Genomic DNA, 23,295 nt, shown 5'->3' on the forward strand with positions numbered 1-23,295 from the left:
TTAATTAATGAATTCAATCTTCTGAATATAACTATCAGATGCCTGCGACTTCACCTACGTAGTTCCTGATCCGGTGGAAATACGGGGATAAAATTAGTATAGTTAGCACTCAGATAGATAGGATACTATCTATCTGAGTAGTGTCTGAGAGTGACTATATATACTATTTTCCTCGTTAATTGAAAATATCAAGTAAGACAACTCAGAGTCTGTTAAAACTAGAAAGCAGAAATTTGGCAATGGTATAAACATTAACACACGGCTATAAAATGGAATTAAATAAAAAATAAAACATTTTTGGGGTTCCTTCCCCCGCTTGCAAAGTGAGGGTGATTTTTTGTCGTCTATTCCATGGTGACGATATGTATAATTGTTATCAGTATTTTTGCATATTGAGGGTTTGAAACGCTCATTAAATTTACAAAATACTACGCATTTGGCCGGTTTTTTTAAGTTTTAAGGTTTGTATTTGACATGTTGACTGTCCAGGTTCTTACAGGTCCCAGTCCCCCAATTTTTTTTATTCCTGTTCAATGTACTGTATATAATTAAAGGTTGCTCAATAACTATGAACCTACCTGAATTCGAGTGTACATCACATGTATAATGCATTCACGTTCCAGCTAGATTTATAATTGAGGGTAATTTAAAATAATTAATAGCTTTACAATAACAAATAATACAATAAACGGTTTTTTTAATCTTAGAAAGGAACAGACTAATTCGACCGATTAATTACAACTCGCAACAAATTTCGAGAAACGATCATCGATATTTGGTTATTTCCCTTCGCCGCGCCTCCGTTGTTATAATTTCCCTCTAACACAATTACTTTAAAAGCCTGTCAAAGAGATGAGGGAAATTTAATGAAGTTGGTAACAGAGTGAGAATTCCTTAATTTTAATCCTGTGCCTCAACTTTTTCGAACTGAGGTGTTTATTTTTTATATTTCATAAATTAACCGTTTAGTGCTATTTGCTTTGCAACTGTATCTTGTTTAATTTTTTTGTAACAATTGTTTTTCCTTATTATTAAAATATTCACGACTTCGTCCGCGTGTAACTCAGTTTTTCACAGTGTATCGTGCTGCATTGAACACTGGACGCACGAAACCCGTGTATGCCTAGCACAGAGAATTAACTTACGCCTTAGCGGTGTTTCTAAGTCCTTTAATTTGATAGTCACCACGGTTTTTACAACTTATTTGTGTCTTCTATAGGTCATCTCATAGTCTTTGACCAGTAGAAAATCATTTCGGCAGACAAAGCGATACCACATTTGTATGGTAATTTAACTTTTTGACTAATTATTATTACCATTATCTTATAATATTCGACATTTCGAAAGTGCTTGTAAAGTAAGCTATTGACTATTAAGATACGTACGTACGTACGTGATTGATACGTCGCTTTGAAGTTACACGTACGTGACATTCGATGATATACATCATAGTGTAGTCGAGTAAAGAAGAAACTTTAAGTAAACCACACAAAATGTTTAAACGGAAAAACCGTGAAAATTTCCAGGGAGCTACAAGTTTTACATAAAAAAGTTAGAGATTTAAAATGGTGGTGCAAAAATTTAAAAAGGTAATGAAAACTTTTGTAGCTCCATTTTGAATTGTACAAGTAAGCAGACAGACGCCGCACAGCGCGATGGAAGTGCTCTTTGCCTCATAGTCGAGGAGCTAGTGGACTGAGATTTTACGAGTATGTTTTTATTACTTACCATTTCTGCCTTACAGGCCTTTTTGATATATTCCAGGGAACTCGGTTATAATAATGTTTGAATGCATAGCTATTTTTTTTTATTTTTATTTTCTAGCTAATTCAATTGTATTGCATACTAGTAATGTCCTCATTAAATTCAGTTTTTCATTAATCCCGCGAGAACCATGGATTTTTCCGGTAAAAGCAGTGATATCAAAACCGTCCTCTATCATTCAGTGAAAGTTCCATTGAAATCCGTCCAGCCATTTCAAAGATAAGCCCGTATAAACAGACAGACAGACAAAGAGATAAAAATGAAAAAAAAGTTTTGTTTTGTTTTTTTATCTTGTAAATAACTAAACGCAATTGGGGAGACATACATTTAATTTACATAATTATATGTAATTATTGATTTTCTGTTGTGCAGATTCCCTCACGATGTTTTTTTCGCAGTTTGAAACACGTTATATTTAATTACTTAAAATGCACACAACTAAAAAGTTGGAGATGCATGCCCTAGAACGGATTCTAACCCACACTCACACTCCGGAGGGTGTGGGTTCTGCGGAATCGGAAGCAGACTTCAAATCCACTGGGCTATTATGGTAAACATAAATTATTAATGAAAATTATATTGTTTAATTTGTAGTGCATATTGGTTGTAATTCGTAAAAAATACACTGTGAACTGAAGTCTGATACCTAATCCTAAGATAGTACCTAATGTAGAACACTGGAATGGAATTTGTGTATTCACCGACGATCTAGAATCAATTTTATTATAGGACTCAAAGGTGATTACAAATATAAGAAAATTAATGTCGAACAAAGGTTATGATTCACAACACTTGTCAGGACAACTTAATTAGCAATTCAAACTGTAACCAAAATAAGTCCCTAGAATGGCAGAGAATGGCCTTGAGTGGAGTCACGTACTTGTGAACGATGTGTGTAGGGTTAAAGGATCCTTTGACTGATATCAAACACTCCCCTTTTCCACTCAAGTCACTCTCCCCACCTATTCCAAGTAACCCATAAAGAATTACACAACAATAGATGTGGACGGTGCGAACGCCTCGAGCACACTGAATCCAACACAAGATCGAGCGACGTCATATCCGTCACAGACTACTATTTCCAACACTAAACGGCGATAACAATTTAAAGTTTCGATACCCACCCCGGCTCTGATTAGAATTTTAATATTTTCAAATTAGCTCTGATCTAGTTTGTAGACATTGGCCGTGGCTAGTTACCACCCTAGCGACAAACACATATCGTCAAGCGACTAAGCGTTTCAATACAATGTCACGTAGTAACCGTCAGAAGTGTGGATAGAATAAACTTGTACTATAAAGTAAGCAAGCTTTAAAATTTTCTTTCTGGGGTTCTTCCGTAAATTAAAAGAACGATTAATGTACATATATTAAAGTTTTTCTAACCAAATTAACTTAGAATAATAACATAACTCTGTAAATTTATGCAAGAAATAAAAGGCTTTTTTATTTTATATTATTAATATCCTGTAATATTAAAACTTTTCAACCAGTAAACAGGTCGGTGATGTTCGTCTTATATACGGCATCTTTAACCAAAAGTTCGAATGGTCGGAATGGTCAAGGACGTAATTAAAAGGAAAAGTTACCACCGGCTCCTTATCTATTAGCAAAGATAATATAAACACTACGGTATTAGAGCAAATAAAGCGCGCAGAGCACTCGTCCTCTCGCGGCCAATTTGCTTTTGTTTCTACTTTTAATTTCCGTGTCAGAATTTTCGTATTGTCCCCGTTTTTTTCCAGATAAGAATTATGTTGCCGCCATTTTTTTTTCAAGCCTCGGACTTTCTTTCATTCTCTGGACGTGAAGTTGGTGTTACGCATTGATAAGGTTTATGTGTTCTCAAGGAAGAAGATAAAAACAAGTCTTTTGAATGAGACTTCTTTGAATTTGTCTACTAAATTCTGTACAAATGTATCTAACTTACCTTGTTAGTGTACCTAACATTAAAACTGTGGTCTAAGATCGCAATCTGTACTGAACTCTTATAACTTTAAAATGAGGGTTATTTCAAAAAAATATGACATTTTAATATACATAAACTCTCTAATTCACTCAGCGGGCGACGAAGCGAGCTATTCTTGGAGTTTCTTTGCGTGATCAAATCAGGAATGAGGTGATCCTCAAACGAACTAAAGTCACTGATATAGCTCAGCGAGTCGCAAAGCTGAAGTGGCAATGGGCAGGCCACATAGTTCCAAGAGCCGATGGATGTTGAGGTATTTCCGTATTTCCGTTATCTTTATTTTAACACAAAATTACTTAACCCATTTTCATGAAAGTTAAATGGGACCAATTTAGAAGTATACTCTTTTAAACAAAAAAAGAATTTTCAAAATTGGATAATAAATGACGAAGTTATGAGATAACAAACATTAAAAAAAACCATGCGTGGAAATGAGAACCTCCTCCTTTTTTTTGTAACCGTTCGGCTGTATGTATGTTTTTTTTTTGTTTATGTATGTCCAGCGATAATTCCGTCAATTATGGACCGATTTTGAAAATTCTTTTTTTGTTTTGTAGGGTTTACTTCCAGGGTGGTCCCATTTTTTTCATGTCAGGATCTGATGATGGCATCCTGGAGAAATTGAGGGGAACTTTCGAAAGTTGTAGAGACGGCTAGTACGTTTGTTAGTGTTTCCATAAGGTATTTTAAACCACTACAACTTTATGAAGGTTTGGAGTTGGTCTGATGATGGAGCCGAAACACAGACGATGGAACTCGTCAAGGATTTAAAGCAGTCACCTTTTGTTTGGGTTGATTAATTTGCATTGATGAGTACTTTCCACCTATATGGGTTGTGATGTGTATTAAGGGTCTGGTTTGAAGACGAGGGACAGTGAAGAGAACTCCTCGACGGTTCACAGTAGCTACCTTGTGTTTGGACTTGATAAATTTGTATTGATGAGAACTTACCACCTAGATGGATTGTGACTGTATTAAGGGTCTGATGATGAAGACGAGGGACAGTGAAGAGAACTCCTCGACGGTTCACAGCAGCTACCTTGTGTTTGGACTTAATAAATTTGTATTGATGAGAACTTTCCACCTAGATGGATTGCGACTGTATTAAGGGTCTGGTGATGAAGACGAAGCACAGTGAAGAGAACTCCTCGACGGCTCACAGTAGCTACCTTGTGTTTGGACTTGATAATTTTGTATTGATAAGAACTTTCCACTTAGATAGGTTGTGACTGTACACACGCAGTGGGTATGTTAACACTAAAAATAAAAAAATAAAAATTTTAATAAAAAAAATTCAACCGACTTCCAACTCAAAAAATAACTTTAACTAAAAAGCAAAAAATAACATACTACCTATATGCTACCTTCTGATCAGTTTGAAGGCGGTGCCAAGCCAGTGTCGTGTTTTAATTAAAGCTGTTTCTGGAATAACCACAGATTTTTTTTAGTTTAAACGTATTTAAATAAAACATCACTGGCTTGGTACCGCCTTCAAACTGTGCAGAAGGTAGCACATAGGTAGGATGTTATTTTTTGCTTTTTAGTTAAAGTTATTTTTTGAGTTAGAAGTCGGTTGAATTTTTTTTATTAAAATTTTTTTGAAGTCGGTTAATAAGTTACAGCGATCGTGATGTAATCCTAAAAGGGACTATTTCATATATTTGTCCACAAAATATGGTCGAAAAGTTGAAATAAACAGCATTATCGACTTTTGCTCATTCGTTTCACGAGTAAACTTGGGACGGTAATATTGAATGAAGGAAAAAAAGCATCAGAATGGAACAGTATGGACAAATTGCCTTCCAATGTTGCCATATTGTTTGAATTTCTTTTGAGGCGACCAAATTGATACTTGATAGTGGGAGTCCGGGAATTTTGGGAATCGCAATATCCGATGGATTTCATGTTTAATTGTCTTTTTATAAAGACTAGCAGATGCCGTTCACACCGTGCTTCACACGTTCCCGTTCCCGTAAGAACATGGGAATAAAATATAGCCTATGGCACTCACAAATAACGTGGGTTCCAGTGATAAAAGAATTTCCTAAATCGCATCAGTAGATCTAGAGATTACTCCCTACAATACCACAAACTATACTGTTCATAATATTAGTTTAGGTACTCACAGATGACAAAGACAAAACCTGTGAATAAGCTATCCTACACTGTCTCCAACGTTACGAAGGTAACAAAAGATTGACACGGACAGCTTTCACACTATTACATAACCAACCGTTGTTACGACTATTATAGCTAGGAGTGTGTCTCACATTTGTAATAACACCAACGTTGAAACGTATCTGGCATTCATTGATAGCTCGTTATTGCAGACGAGAATAATATACATACGAGCATCAGACGGACGGTCCAATTAGGTGAGTCCTACTTCAAGCAAGACACTGTTAGACAGAGAACCTGCGATAGCTAGACTTACCTCATTTTATGAAGGCTATTCTATTTCTAATATATCTATCCACTCTCTATCCATAGTCTATCCACGAAGCTAAGAGAGATAGGATTTCTCATGATATCCTCCATAGATAATTTAATAAACTACATTTTATACTTGATTGAGGATTGAGTCCCTTAGAACCTTCTACCCTCTAAAGCCACTACAGGCTTCAATGAGGTACGTAAGAATAAAGAAAGAAAGAACTTTATTTTTAAGTTATGACACATTTCACATTATAAATTCTAAATTGTATTATGGCATAACTGTCCACTCAAACAGTGGAGCAATAAAAGAATGTACTGCGATATATTATGGCATAACATAATTATAAAAAGGCATCTAAGCATTTTGCCACATATAAAAAAGTGTGCAGCACTGATTTTCAGTAAGGAGTTAGGACACAGTTCAGGTGCAGTCACGTACACAGTATGTCTAGCCATGGCAGGCTCTCATTCAATATCGCAGACACCGTGTAGGCGGTATTTGGGAAACCTCGTGAAGTATTTTCGTTTGAAATTTCTGTGAAACTCAGATCTGAACGTCCTGTGACTTTGGTTCAAATTGAACATTCGAGTTCTTAGCAAACAAAATGTGTCTGAGTTTGAGTTTGCTTGCGATGAATTAATATTTTGGCAACTAGGGATTTTTTTTAGCATTTCATTAACACTCATGTGCGCCTGTATGTAGGAGTCAAGTTATAGATACATATAAATAAAATTATTTATATGTTATCTTATAATAAGTATAGATTACCATTCTCTACGCCTACCCTATTCTACACGTACCCTACCCCTACCTAAGCTACCTCTTCGCACCCCTACCCCTTCGAAAGTCGTTTTCACTTTTTATTGTAAAATATGGATAAAATTCTTGAAAAAATTAAAGAGACAAAATGGTTTAATCTAATTCCACTGAATATACTCCATGCTATTGGGAGCCATTACAGTTCGTACGCCATTCTAGAATTCGCAAAAATTATTCAAAGTATGAAAGCAGAGATAATTTAATCTCATAAGTATTCAAATAGTGTCAGTTTGAAATGAAGTTCAAATTGTAAGTATTGGACCAGCGGACCCATAGTTTAAGATCACAGACAAACATATAAAATTTTATTTATATATCGGAGGATTAGCGCCATCTTACATTAATTAGAGTAACTAATTTTTGATAGCGATATCTATTAGAAACCTCGTTTCGTTACGAGGTAACAATAAAAGAAGTATGAGTCGTTTATCTGTCAGTTGTTTGTCTGTAGTAACTCTTAAGTTGATTCAATTGAAATGGTTGAAAGCTTGAGCTGGATCTAGTCAGTTTAATAGTTAGTTTGTGAATTGAGTAAGTTAGTCAGTTATTGACGGCCATTGCATTTTTATTTACTTGGCTGGGCTGCAACACGAGCGGGGAAAGGGAGCGTTAACTACTTTTAAAAGGATCCTTTAACCCTACTACTAGCGGTCGCCAGTCCGTGATTTTGCTCGTTATTGCCTTCCTGCCACACGGTAGTTAATCCTGGTTTCCGTCTGATAGTATCAGCGGTACCCTTGATCAATAGTTTAATGGTAAATTTAAATACACACTTATAAAAAAGCAATAAACCTTATTAGCAGAAAATATAATAGTTATAAAATAGTTGAATCAAAATTAAATTTCACTGTTTAGTAATGATAAAATAATGTTATGGTCATTGTTAGAAAATATTACCCATATACGTACATTATAGTGTAGTGTAATAATAATATTTGGATGCAATAATGGGGAAACTAATTTTGATTGATAAACATTGATAGTATACCTATGTACTGAAATAACCTATTAACTGAATAACTTTTTAATCACAATATTTATTGTTTTATCACAATAGGGTTGTTGCCAAATTTTCGTCAGCGCAAAATTCAGATTTCACATAAATGCTGCGGGAACCTTGTAATTTAATTTTCCGGGATAAATCAGCCTATATTTTGCTCAATAGCTTCTTCCAATCCTCTATCTTCCAGTTTAATTCCCATTCAAATCGTTCAAGCGTCCCAATTATTAGCCCGAACAAACAGACAGACAATGAACAGAAAATTTAAAAGAGTTCGTTTGTGTGTTTGTATTCATAAAACTATGTATATAAATTATATAAGAAAACACAAGTATTTTTAAATTACACATAGACACTTTAATTTTATTTATATGAATAAATTTTTAACAGTCGAACTCTTATTCAATAGTGTAAGCCATACTTCCTTATATTACGAGTAAAAGCTCCAATGCTTTTATCGTCACTTTTTAAACCAAAATCCCCTGACGTACAGTCTATAGACTAATCTAGTTCATCGCTAGTATTAATTGCCTGCAATCCCTGGAGTCTAGACATATGGGATGCTCTCACAGGTCTTTAGCTATAGCTCTTAGCTATACATACGAGTATACCCGTACTATTTATCTAAAGGCTTTTTAAGACTATTTAAAATTAAAAAAAAAATCTAAATATATTTATTTCAATTAGGCTTAGTTTACTCACTTTTGAAACGTTAAGTTAGATATGTCATGATTAAAGTCATGTTAAGGGTTTCGAACGCATCTTGGTCTGACGTGTTGTGTCATGACGCATCGGAACAGAATCGGTATTATACATTTTGTATGGTAACGTTTACACTTATGTGTTGTCTTATTGTTACTTTGTGTGCGACACGTCGTGATGGCTTCTGATGCATACAAAGTGTATAATACCGATTCTGTTCTAATGCGTCACAACACGACACGTCATACAAATATAATTCCGGCTTTAGGCTGCAATGAGGCCTGATAATAAACACGGTTAAAACAAGTTCTTCTTTATAAATCTATATACTCGTATATAAAAATGAATCTTGAATCTTCCTAAGCGCAAATCTCTAGAATGGCTGAACTAATTTCGCTAATTCTTTTTTTAAAATGTACCTTGAAGTACGACGATGGTTCTTACAGAGAGTTCTTTTTTAGGGTAGGGGTAGGTCCGAAGTCGCGGGCGTCCGCTAGTAATTTATGACATGCACGTACGCGTTAAGGATTTTATTTACTGAAAAGAACTAGCTAATTTAAATCTTGAGCTTTAATATATAATTGGTTCTATGATTTACAATATTCGGCACGCATTTGGATATTATTTCTTTTAAAGTCGATAAAGATTCACATTTTAATTACTGACTTTAACTTTCGTTTCAAATTTAAGTTTTGATAGGATAATTTGAACTACAAGCAATTAGGTATATTAAAAGTTGCCAGCAAAACGACAACGCTCAGAATCGAGCGAAATTCGCTCCTGTCAGGTTTTGGATCACATTCAAAGCGATCTCATCAAACGGAATGCAGGAAATGTAAAATTTTTGAAATTAAACGGAAGGCACAGACTTTTAATATAGTGGAGTGCTGAAAAAAATTATTACTAAAGCGAATGGACTTTGTAAAAACGATTGGCTTTCAACGTACCGACGAATCGTTTATTTGGTAATTGATCGCATAGGGGTAAATTATTGTTCACTATTCATTAGTTTTATCTTCATTTAAATTGAAATTAATACATAAAAAGGTGTGTGTCAGCTCCGACGCACGAGTGGAGTTTACTCTTACAGATCGACTGTCTAAATAGGTGCATGTTGCCCCGCAGCATACATTGTGTACGTCTCAATACCTACGCCTGACGCTTTTGGTGGCAACGCACGGTGAAAGGTGCGCAGAATAGGTTGCACACAAAAAAGTTACGCTCATTCGTTCATCGAATTTTACTGCCCATATTTTTTTTGATACCGGGGGCTATTTATGAAAAATCGATTCCTATGGAGTAAACTCCAAAATACTAATAGGAAAATTCCTAAATTTTAAATAGTTACACACATGTGTAATTTAAACACAATGAAACATCGATTCTATAGACGCAGTTTGTGTGAATACGTTTGATCATGATTAAATAGTTTGACAGAGGGGTAACCTCTAGCGAGGCATGTCCTGTAGAGGGTAATAGGGATGATGACTGTTTTTAAATTGTATATAAATTTGAAGTATACTAATAGTAAAGGAATTTTGTAAAAGTAACATGGTATCTGCGGTCATTACTTTCGGAGCTACAGGGATTTAAAGGGTCAGAGTCGCGCCGCTGCCACGGATCCCTGAAAAACACCCCATACAAAATGGTACGATTTAATGACGTCGTAGGTGCATAATGATCGTTAGATTTGTATGGGCGGTCAAACAAATTACTAATATCTTTGTTATTTGTGCGTTTATGTTTATAGTTTATGAAAAATGTCACATTTAATGTAAGGTAGTTAAAACTGTATGAATTTTTAACTAATTACAATAAAAGATTTTTAATAGATTTTGAAATTTTATAATCTTATTTATTTTGCAAATATCCAGTCAATCTTTGCGTTTTATGTATAAATTAGTTAACATTGACTTTATTTATCCGAATGTATTATAAAAATCAATATATTCAAACCTAGTCCTCATCCCTATCGGTCTAAGGTACTGGATATCTATACTAATATTATAAAGCTGAAGAGTTTGTTTGTTTGTTTGATTGAACGTGCTAATCTCAGGAATTACTGGTCCGATTTGAAAAATTGTTTCAATGTTAGATAGCCCATTTATCGAGGAAGGCTATAGACTATACATTATCCCCGTTTTCTTACAGGAACGGGAACCACGCGGGTAAAACCGCGCGGCGTCAGCTAGTTGGTGATAAAGAGAACAAAACTTACTAAGGCGGGAGAGTTTGAAGGCGTCCGCAGTGTTGATGACGTCGACGTACGCCTGCAGCTCCAGGCGTCGGCTGCTGATGTTCTGGTTGTGGACTGCTAACGCGTACTTGAACACGTTCTGCACTTCCTCGGTGTTTTGGTCAAATATTGCGCCTGGGAACAAATAACACTAATAAATATTGATGAAATCTTTTTTTTTTATACTTAACACCTTTTAGATGATTATTTAATAAGTATGCATAATTTGTATTATTTATAGTATGTAAGACTGAGAGTCGTCACAGCCTCCGCTAGTAGCTAATAACTGTACGTGCAGTTATGATGGAAATGGAAGTGCCGCGGGTAACCGTGCAAAGTAGGTACTAGGTAGGTAACTAAACAGGATAGTGTTTGTCAAAATTATTACTTATTAATTAGTTTGACGTTTATTCCATACATCAAGTAACAATTTTGTGACAGATGACAGCGTTTTTGATGTTTGGAAAAATTTATGAAAAACATAATTTTGAAATTAAATTTTCTATGAAATATTTAACTTTTATAAATTGATTTCAGACCTTTTTTCCAAGTAGGTACTATACGAAATTAATATTTTTTATATTTAATTTGATATATTGACATTACAAGTTGTTGCTTAAACTCGGTAGTTGAAAATGATCTAAAACTGACGTAATTTATACAAGAAGTTATCTACATCGTTGATTAGTTACAAGAACATTTATTTTACAACAACAATGATTTCTAGATTGCTAAGTTTGAAGGACTGGCACCGATGAATTGAATCAATACCATATATGGGCAGGCTGACATTAATAGATGATGTTTACCTTCACGCCGGCTAAAGGGGAGTTCTAAGAGAGCATTCATACACAATAGAATTTTTAGACACATTTTTTGTATTTTAATACAACGAAATGGAAGTCTGACCCAGTTATTGAAACAAAATAAAGTGGTTAACTTCGGAATGAGAGATTACAAGCTAATCTCGAATTTAAACTTATATCATTTTGGTATTCTAAAAACTCTCTCAAATGTCTCGTAAAATTATTGATCAACTCAACAAAAAGATTTTAGTCGTGATTATATTGGTGGATAATGTAGTGTGCTAATAAAATATTGATAATTAGATTTGTTTAATTAATTTTCTGTCTACGTGTGCGTGAATGTGTTTAGATGCCAGGTAAAAATAGCTACACGGCAAAGGAACTCATCTCCAAGAGGTTTCGAATTTTCAATCCCCGCCCTGGAATCCCAGTCTTGTTAAGATATAGCGAATGGGTTTTCAAACCTCCATTTAAGAAGAATGCTTATGTTTGCTCATAATGAATAGTGTGAATGCTCTTTTAGAATCATCATCATCATCATCATATCAGCCGATGGACGTCCACTGCAGGACATAGGCCTTTTGTAGGGACTTCCAAACATCACGATACTGAGCCGCCTGCATCCAGCGAATCCCTGCGACTCGCTTGATGTCGTCAGTCCACCTGGTGGGGGGTCGGCCAACACTGCGCTTACTAGTGCGGGGTCGCCATTCCAGCACTTTGGGACCCCAACGTCCATCGGCTCTTCGCACTATGTGCCCCGCCCATTGCCACTTCAGCTTCGCAACTCGTTGAGCTATGTCGGTGACTTTGGTTCTTCTGCGGATCTCCTCATTTCTGATTCGATCACGCAGAGATACTCCTAACATAGCTCGTTCCATCGCCCGCTGTGTGACTCTGAGCCTTCTTATGAGGCCCATAGTTAGCGACCAAGTCTCGGAACCATAGGTCATCGCTGGCAACACGCACTGTTCGAAGACTTTTGTCTTCAGGCACTGAGGAATTTCGGACGAAAAGATGTCGCGAAGTTTCCCGAATGCAGCCCAGCCGAGTTGGATTCGACGGTTCACCTCTTTCTCGAAATTGGACCTACCTAACTGGATCATATGTCCTAGGTATATGTATTCGTCTACAATTTCGAGTGCAGCGTTCTCAACTATAACTGGGTGGAGCGATACATGAGCATTACACATTATTTTTGTTTTGCCCATGTTCATTTTCAGGCCCACCTGTTGAGAAACGCTGCTGAGGTCATTGAGCATGGTACTAAGGTCATCCAGAGTCTGTGCCATGATGACTACATCATCCGCGAACCGCAGTTGAGTGATGTACTCGCCATTGATGTTGATGCCAAGTCCGCCCCAGTCCAGAAGCTTAAAGACGTCTTCCAATGCGGCGGTAAATAGCTTCGGAGAGATCACATCTCCCTGACGCACTCCTCGCTGCAACTGGATTGGCCTCGTAGTCTGATCCTGAATACGGACTGACATAGTGGCGTTTTCGTACAAGCACTTCAACGCTTGGATATACCTGTAATCAATTCGGCATCTCTGCAATGACCTTAGCACAGCCCAGGTTTCCACCGAATCGAAGGCTTTCTCATAGTCCACAAACGCTAAGCAAAGTGGCTGGTTATACTCGTGAGTCTTCTGTATAACCTGCCGCAGCGTATGGATGTGGTCTATGGTACTAAAGCCTTTTCGGAAACCGGCTTGTTCGGGAGGCTGGAAGTCGTCAAATCTATTAGCGAGACGATTCGTAATGACTCTCGAGAACAATTTGTAAACATGGCTTAGCAGCGAGATGGGTCTGTAATTCTTCAGCAAGGTGTTGTCACCTTTTTTGAAGAACAGAACCACCACGCTCCTATGCCACGCCTCAGGCGTCGTGCCCTCGTGAATGACGGAATTGAACAATCGCTGAAGGACTTTAAGTATCGGTTTTCCACCCGCTTTCAGGAGTTCTGCTGTGATTCCGTCCTCACCTGGCGCCTTATTGTTCTTCAGGTGTTTGAGAGCCACACTAATCTCGTATAGGCTGACGTCCGGGATATCCTCGGTATAGTGTCGGGTCAACTTGGCTCTGGGGTCTTTAGCCAAGTTGTCAACAGGCTGCTGGGTAGTCGTGTATAGCTGTCCATAGAACTTCTCGACCTCACTTAATAACTCGGGCTTGGAAGAAATCAGATTACCGTGCTCGGTCTTCAAACGCGTCAGCTGCCTCTGTCCAATAGACAGATCTCTGGCGAAAACTTTCGAGCCGCGATTATTTTCAATCGCATTTTTAATACGCTCGGTATTGAAGTTTCGCAAGTCGCTGGTTTGCGACTTAGAGATCTGTCTACTGATTTGTCGGTATTTTGACGCATCTGTTGAAGACTGCAATCTCATTTCTTGCCTCTCTTCCATGAGTTTAAGTGTATGGTCTGAGAACTTTTTGGTTCTTTTCGTACGGTGGGTCTTATAGAACTTAGACCCAACGGAATGGACAGTTTCCACGAACCTGTTGTTCAGATCGTCCACAGTTTCGCAATTTGCTAGGCAATCAAAGCGGTTCTGCAGTTCTAGTTGAAAGGACTCGGGGTTTTGGATATGGGCACGAGTAGGTCGGAGCGTAGACTTCACCAGTCGATACCGTTCCAGCTGAACGTTGATATTCAACGTGCCTCTAACCATTCGGTGATCGCTACCGGTTTTCACCCTATGGATCACAGAAACATCGTTGAATATTTGCCGTTTGGTAGACAAGATGAAGTCAATCTCATTTTTCGTGGAACCATCGGGGCTCATCCAGGTCCATTTCCTGTGTGGTGGCTTCTTGAAGAAGGAGTTCATCATAAAGAGGCCCTCCTTCTCCATGAAGTCAGCCAACATTTGGCCCCTATCGTTCCGTTGCCCATACCCAAATCGTCCCACTTTCAACTCTGAACCGCTACGTTCGCCCAGCTTTGCGTTAAAATCCCCCATCACAACATTGTAATGAGAGTTTGAGGCATGTATGGCTTTAGAAATATCCTCATACAATACCTCTACCTCCTCGTCGGGATGTGTCGAGGTCGGTGCGTAAACCTGTATAACCTTCAACGAATACCGTTTGGTAATTCGGAGGACCAGGAACGCTACCCTGCTCGACACACTCTCGACTTTTACAACATTGTTCACGAGGGACTTGTGAACGATAAATCCGACACCACCCTGGGACTGTTGGTCGCCCTCCCGGTAGTAGAGCATGTTGCCGGATTCAAGGATTATCGAGCCCTCCCCCTCTCTTCGGACTTCAGACAATCCTATGACATCCCAGTGCAACTTGCTCATAACTTCTTCCAGCTCGATGACCTTTTCGTCGGACCTCAAAGTGCGTGCGTTGTATGTTGCCAGGTCTAGTCGTCGGGGTTGGCAGCGGAATCTCTTCCGGAGATTCTTAACACCCCTTGCCCCGCCGTTACCGTAACCGCTGCCAGAGCCAGGAATAGCGGGGCTGCCGGGGACTAGGGGCTGTGTTTTTGTTTGTTGGTCCATCTACAAAGTTTTGCCCGATACTGACCACGCTGGGCATGCGGGTTGGTCAGCGCAGTGCTAGATTATTCGCGCCGATGTCGCTGCTGCCCGACACCGGCCTGAGGCATTTCATAATCTAGCCTTTGGGAATGGATATACCGCCATTCGTCGGTCGCCAGAGCCTCGTCGGTCCATCTGCAGGGTGCACCACGAGCAGGTGAGGTTGACAATTGGGGAGACAGACTGGTACTAGCCTCCCCCTTACACCCCCTTCTTCTTTTAGAATGTAACTCGTAAATACAGTATTGCTCAACGATATGGATTTAATACCCTATAATTATCATTTTTAAATTCAATTTTTATGCTAGGTACTGAATCACTTAATATCTTTATTAATACTAGCTGACTCCACAAACATTACAACGGCCTAAGTCTATTTAACTCTTATCATTTAGGGTTAAATAGACTTAGGCCGATTCTCAGACCTTTACGATATGCACACAAAATTTCAATCTGTATAGGGGGAGGCCACTAGTCAAATATAAGAAAAACAGTAATTACTTTTATTACCCGACTAGACCCTGACAGAGGATATTATTTTACAATTAAGTTCCTATCTCAATTATTTTTCTGTAGTAATAGGTATTTCAATGGCACGCGGAAGAATTTAAATAGCTTGTTGCGTTTTAGCATCTTTCTTTTTAAACGCTTTATATTAGCTTCACTTGTAACTATGAATGTAAGTATTAATTTGAATCTTCCTGATCTTCGATTAAGATGAAATTTTGCACACGCTCTGAGCTCTGATGACAATACATGACTAGCCAAGAAACGTCATTACCAATCCAGAATAGCGGCTTCCCCCAAAATGGCGGACTGGCTGTTTGTAATCCACCCCCATGATATGGATTTCAAATGAAAGGGTTTGTTGTCAGGAATAGGAAAAAAATATCATTTTCATGAATATAATAATTTGTAATTCTTATTGTGTGCTAAAAACCAGTTTTTTTATCGACTTCAAAAAAAGGAAGAGGTTATCAATTCGTCGGAATCTTTTCTTTTTATTTTTTTACTTCACCTTACTTTTACTTGAAGACACCTGAACCGATTTAGAAAATATTTTTTCATTGTAAAGGGTATGCTTTCCAATAGACTCATAAGTAATAACAGTCAGAATCTGATGATGGCATCCTGGAGAAATCGAGGGATACTTTCGAATATTATAGGGACAACTAGTGCGTTTTTTAATGTTTTCATTAAGTATTTTAAAGCACTACAATTCAATGAAAGTCTGGTGTCAATATGATGATGGAGGCGAAGCACAGATCGATTCGATTTCGATCGACTTACAGCAGTTACCTTGAGTTTGTGTAGGGACAGTAAACTTAATTAATTATTATCGATGAGTTGTGACTGTCTTTACGGGTCTGGTGATAGAAACGAGGGACAATGAAGGAAACTCCTCAACGGTTTACAGTAGCTACTTGTGTTTGGGCTTGATAAATTTGTATTGATGAGAAATTTACATCTAGATGTGTTGTGCCTGTCATTAGGAGCCTGGTGATGGAGACGAGGGACAGTTAAGGGAACTCCTCAACGGTTTACAGTAGTTACCTTGTATTTGGGTTTGATGAATTTGTATTGATAAGAACTTTACATTTAGATGTGTTGTGACTATCATTAGGAGTCTGGTAATGGAGACAAGGTACAAATTCAAATCATAAAGATTTGGGATTTTCAGACAGTTCTTTCAGAAACGACTTTAATAAACACAGCCCTTGGTTCTGCCTTTAAACTGTTCGCACTGAGCAAACTGAGAAGGTAGCACATACGATGTTATTTTTCGCTTTTTAGCTTAGTAAAAACATTTTTATAATTTTGAGGTCGGTTGTATTTTTTTAATAGTTTTTTAAACTATTTAAAGTAATTTATAACAATATTTGTTTCCAAAAATAATAATATATATCATTCAATTCTATTAGATTTCATTGCATTATAGGAACATGTTCAAATAAAACAATTCGGTATAGAATCGGTGCGATCGCGTAAACCACTTCACTGAACATCTTTATCGGGCGAACGTTGGCCCGCACGCCGGCACTCCGGGATGTCATCTGCTTATATACTGTCACCGGGCGTAACGCTTAACGGAATCGTTCGACCGTGGTTCGGTTACTTTAGGTTCTATTCATACTACAATATCTGGGCAGCCGAGCTGTTATGTTATAAGTTTCACTATCAGTCCGTATGTGGTACCATAGCTCCCGAACGAAAGAAGTGATTTCAATTTAGTTTTCTTTGTATCAAAGGTGACTTACAGGTGTTATTATAATAAGACATATTTGAGTTATTATGACATAATATGTCAATATTCCCCACTTTCAACCTCCACAACTTTATAATATAAAGTTGTGTAGGTTGAAAGTAGGGAAGAACAACTGAATGTCTGCAAATATACTCGAGTGGGGTCTCAAATGTAAGTGCACTGAAACAGAATATTGACGACTTGATCGAGATTGTAATTATTTAATTGGAATGGAATTCTTCTTAATTCGAGTGGAATTGTATAGGAATGAAGTTATTCGAAGATTCAAACATAAACTCGGGTAGCGCAGAATTTTAGAAGGTTGATGAAGATGGAGTAATTGTCTACGGAATTTTATTTATACACTCATATAAAGTAAAATTTCTCCTTATACACAGCTATGTATTGAGTCCTCTGGGTATGGTAGGGTAGGTAAGCAGTGTACAATGTACATTGTACATTCACCTAATATAAATCAAATCAAATCAATACCAACCCCATTTTACATCAACAACTTTCATTACACAATACAAACATTAAACATACAGAACCGCGCAGTTAACGTTCCCTAAGGAAATAATGCTATTTCAAACTATATTATAAACAATGTGTCTTGAGTCTTGGTAAGATTGAATTCGAAGTGATTGACGGTGTGTTTGATCGCTAAAGTTTCTAAAATGGCGTTTATTACACGACCACACTATTCATATGTTTTCTTCGCTTACAGTGATCTAGATCTTTGTGGTAATTCCGATGTGATTGAAGAGTAAACATCTAAACTTTAGCATTATAATATGAGTTGCACAGTTTGTTTAAGCCCTAAAAGTTATCTGTGCTATTTAAGACTACGAGACAAAATTCCAAACATTCAAACATCCATGCAAAAATTTAATATTAGGTAGATAGTGTGTATAAGCCCTAAATTTTCCAAACTGGCGTCATTCTTTACACGGCCACACTATCCTTATGTCTTTTTTCACTCCCAGTGAGAACATTATGTCGTAAGAACCATTCCGAGGTTCCATTCGCGTCTATATTTCTTCCATTTGCTACGTCATTTCTTTCTATATCACGTAGAAATGTTTCACTCCGCTTTATAGCAGTTCGGTTTCTGATGTTAGTGCATTATTACCAGAGGCGGTCGTTACTATTGCTATAAATCAAGTACATGTACAATTGTACATACAGTTACTTAGTACCGAATCAATGTTTTCCATTAGTTGCTTTTTAGCCTAAGCATTTTTATAGTCCATCTGATATATATATTGATACCAGAATTTCTATCGCAATTCAGCGCGGGAATGCTGCCTGCGTGATGGGCACCCTACCAAGGGCGGCAAATTTCGATAATTATTTCTAGGTATTAGTTTTAATTTTAATTTATTTTAATTTTGTAGTTGTAGTTATATTTCCTTATATTTTATTTTTATAATAAGTTTAGCTAATTTAAGTATTACCATCATTAATAAATACTATTCTCTCTTGATACCAAAATAATAAATGTATACTCTTATAAATCTGTTGAGAGGTTAATTCTGTACATGAAATATGAAAATAACTATCAGGGGTGATTAGTGATCGACACTGATGCTAAAAATGCAATCAATAAAATTTTTGTCTCTTTGTATGTTCGTTATAGAAACAAAAAGTACTCGACGTATTTACCGAAACTTGATACAATTATTCTTCATACTCCTAAGCAGGTTATAATACACTTTTCATATTGCCACAATCAATAGGAGCAGAGCAGTGAAGGGAAATGTTTGGAAAACAGGAAAGACCACGATTCTAAGCCTCCTGCATCCAAATGTTTTTAACAATGATTTATTTAGCGGACGTCCGCGACTTCGTTCACCCTTAGACCTCTTTAATCCAGCCCTTACAGTAGTATCGCAGTAAAAATAGTGTAACTTTTCCCGTTTTCCCAACATTTCTCTTCATTGCTCTGCTCCTATTGATTGTAGCGTGATGAAAAGTACACTATAACCTGCCCAGGTGTATGAAGAATAATTGTACCAAGTTTCATTAAAATCCGTCGAGTAGTTTTTGTTTCTATAAAGAACATACAGACAGACAAAAATTTTACTGATTGCAGTTTAGGCATCAGTTTCGATCACTAATCACTCCCTGATAGTTACTTTGGTAGGTATAGACAGAAGAAGATTATTTTTAAATTCAGATTCCATGTTGAAAGTATCTTTAGCATATGCGTAAGTTTGTTACCATGTGTAAGTACATGGGAGCCGTCTGTATCTACCTTTATTCTCTGACTGATTTTGGTAATTGTTTAGCCTTCCGTAACGGAACATTTAGTGAAGAAAGAAGAAAAACACTAATGATCTCTGAACGAAATAAATGGTTTTTCTTTCTAGCGTAGATTCTTTGGCATAGTTTAGTTGTTCCTACTAAACAACAAATATTTGTATTTAAATCTTTAAAAATATAATACCTTATTAAAATCAAAGTTTGAAACAGTAAAAATATGAATGAAAATTATTACTTTTTAAAGTACAATAATGTTTCAAACATTAACCAAACTAACTATGTTCTGTTTCTAAAAGTTGTTATTCAAAATAGTAAAATTATTCATTATATGTATGGCAGCTTTAGCGAGAAGTTATTAAAATAAAAAAAATAAAAATAAATTTAATGGGTTATTGTTGCCGTATGTGTATTTTACTTTTAACCACCCTTGCGAGAACATTAAAAAAACCGGACAAGTGCGAGTTGAGCTCGCGTGACGAGGGTTCCGGACGATGTTAATCTATCATGTTTCTGATACTGAAAGAAACTGATCTGAAATTGTATCTAATTATATAATTTTCAGGCTTATTTGTTTCGTTAAATATTTATCTAATGAAACAATATATAGTATTTAACAAACTTAACATAAGTTTAACATTTGAGATCATTTTAACTGTTTCATTTGATGTCACACAATGCTGTTTCAATTTTGTTTTTATATCTTGCCCCTAAAAGTATACTTAATATTTCAAAATTTAAGTATTTTTAAATAGTAAGCTTACTACTTTTTTAATAGTAACTTCTGATTTTTTTTCAGTATTTTAGGTTTAGTAGTTTCGGAGATAAGGAAAGGGGGAAGGGACGGTTAATTTTCGTCGTTTGGAGATCCATACAAGAGGCCTATATCCAGCAGTGGACGACTAACCGTAGATAAGGTAAGGTAAGGTACTGGGATGAAATATAGCCTATGACATTCACAAATGACGTGGCTTTCTATAAGTAAATGATATTGAAAATCGTTTGATTATATCCAGAGATTACCCTCTACAATCAAAGAAACTACCTCTTAATACTATCAGTATCTATAGTTATAGATTAAAATAATGATCAGTCATCACTTAGATGAAAAATTAAAAATATGGTACACATTATTCTTTAATAATAGCTATGTAATATGCAAAGGTTTTGCGCAGGATTTGTGAGCGGTAAACTGTCTTACCTGGCTGCAGTGCTGTAACTTCATTAAAAGAAGATTAAAAGAAACTTTTTCGCTACATAAAAGTATTTAAAAGCTTGCTTGCGTTGCGTTGTTGTGAGTTTCAGCGTAAGATCAGGCTTTATATTTTTATACTTATTTGTACTACTAATTTTTATTAGTTACTTTATGTTACGTTATCAACCCATATTCAGCTCACTGCTGAGCTCGAGTCTCCTCTCAGAATGAGAGGGGTTAGGGCAATAGTCCACCACGCTGGCCCAATGCGGATTGGCAGACTTCACATACGCAGAGAATTAAGAAAATTCTCTGGAATGCGGGTTTCCTCACGATGTTTTCCTTCATCGTTTGAGACAAGTGATATTACATTTAAAAAAAAATGTACACAACTGAAAAGTTGGAGGTGTATGCCCCGGATTCGAACCTACACCCTCCAGAATCGGAGGTAGAGGTCATATCCACTAGGCTATCACGGCTCTTTATTAGGTTAATTTTTATTAGTGACTACGTCTTATTATGTTTGGTCAAAGAGCCTTCTATGACATGACCTCAGCAAGACCTCGTTATTATAAAACAGGAAGTTTGGCAGCCAATGTTTTGTTCTTACGTTTTCAAGCAGTTATTATGTCGAAAAAATCGGCTTAGACATGTAAACGAACCAAGAAAGCTAAATGTTGGTTATGACGCCGAGAAGATTTCCTATGAGCATTTTCCGCCATCTTGAAAAAAGGGTTGAATTCACTTTTTTTACAATAACTCGTTAAGATACGAAAATTGTGACTCAATACTTTTTGTTCCTATTTATGAGCTATTGAGATATCGATTAAAAAGTTGTAGAGCATTAATCTACTACAGAGGTTTGACTGTGGTGAATTGGGAGGTAGTAGGTTTTAACCCTTAATATTATAATATATAACCCGGATTCAGCTCCAAAACTTTCATCGTGGCCGCGTGGCGCAGTGGGTAGTCACCCTGCTTTCTGCATCCACGGTCGTGGGTTCGATTTCCACAACTGGAAAATATTTGTGTGATGAGCATGGGTGTTTTCCAGTGTCTGTGTGTATTTATACATTATATAAGTATTAATATGTAGTATATAAATGTATATGAATATTATAATATCAACTATCTTAGTACCCATAAAGCTTCTCTGCTTACTTTGGGGCTAGATAGTGATGTGTATTGTTTAAGTATATTTATTTATTTATTTATCGTCCTAGTATAAACTTCAAAGAATAAGGTAAGAAATAGTTCTTGACAGGAAAATTAACCGCTTTTACCTGGTAAGTCGAGTCCACTTATAAATAATTGCACAATATAAATATAAACGAAATTGTATTAAGCCAGTACTGTACAATGTAATAAACAGAACCATTTATATACAAATCTTAAGAGCCTCTTACGATATAAACAATGAGAGTATCAGATTTATTGAATTCGAGGCGCACGGTAGTACGGAGAGAACGGCTGACAAGTTACAGTATCTTTACACAACCACTTTGTCCACTTAATAACTCAAAATCTATTTAACGTGAAAACAAGAATTAATAATTTATATCGTCTTCAAATTACTTTTGTTATATGCACGTAGGTATTATAAGGATTTTATTTGCTAATAAAAATCAGCCAATTTAAATCTCGAGCTTTAATGTATTCTAAGTTCTATAATCTATAGAGTTTGGCACCCACTTAGATATCATTTCTTTTGTTGGCATAATCGATAACGACACACATCATAGAATTTGGCTCCCGTTTTCAAAATTATGTTTTGATGAGATTCATATTAAACAAAGGTTCATATTAAAGTAATTGTCTGCATGTTATAAATTGGAAATAATCAAATTTGCGAAGGTCTTTGTTGGTACAATTTCATGTTATTATTTTATTTAAGCGTATGATTTTGCAATTTGCAGGGTTATTCTATAATCTCGTGACTTTATTTTCAACGTGGACGTTATTCAGCCGATGATAATGTTTGAATAATTAATCAGTCCGCAGTTTAAATAGAGCGATTATAGTAAAGTTTGGCTTACAAAATTATAGAGATAAATGAATGCTTCTATTTCGGTATCCATAATAAACGCAACTCCATGAGACGTTCAAGTAGTTCTTTAATAGGGCTTCAGTGAAGTGGAAAATTGTAATAAATTTGGAGGCAACATTATTACGTTGGAGATAATTTACCTAAGTCACCGTATAACGTTTACATCGCGTCGCGAGCTGGCGGGAGGCCAGTGAACAGCGCACGTGAATACTTTATGTAATTACATTTATGTCGCACACCTAATTCCGCGACTTTG

The 23,295-nt window shown here is 36.5% G+C and overlaps 1 protein-coding gene across 1 annotated transcript in view; it reads right to left on the reverse strand.

The window, feature by feature from the left end:
* LOC112049389 (glutamate receptor 1-like) overlaps positions 1 to 23,295 on the reverse strand; it is a 116,253-nt gene that overhangs the window by 79,705 nt on the left and 13,253 nt on the right. The window contains exon 2 of the mRNA XM_024087249.2: positions 10,910 to 11,062. Within this exon, the coding sequence (XP_023943017.1) occupies positions 10,910 to 11,062 (153 nt within the window). The remainder of the gene's footprint in view (positions 1 to 10,909; positions 11,063 to 23,295) is intronic.

The sequence above is a fragment of the Bicyclus anynana genome, chromosome Z (genome assembly GCF_947172395.1).
Source record: "Bicyclus anynana chromosome Z, ilBicAnyn1.1, whole genome shotgun sequence".
Taxonomy (NCBI): domain Eukaryota; kingdom Metazoa; phylum Arthropoda; class Insecta; order Lepidoptera; family Nymphalidae; genus Bicyclus; species Bicyclus anynana.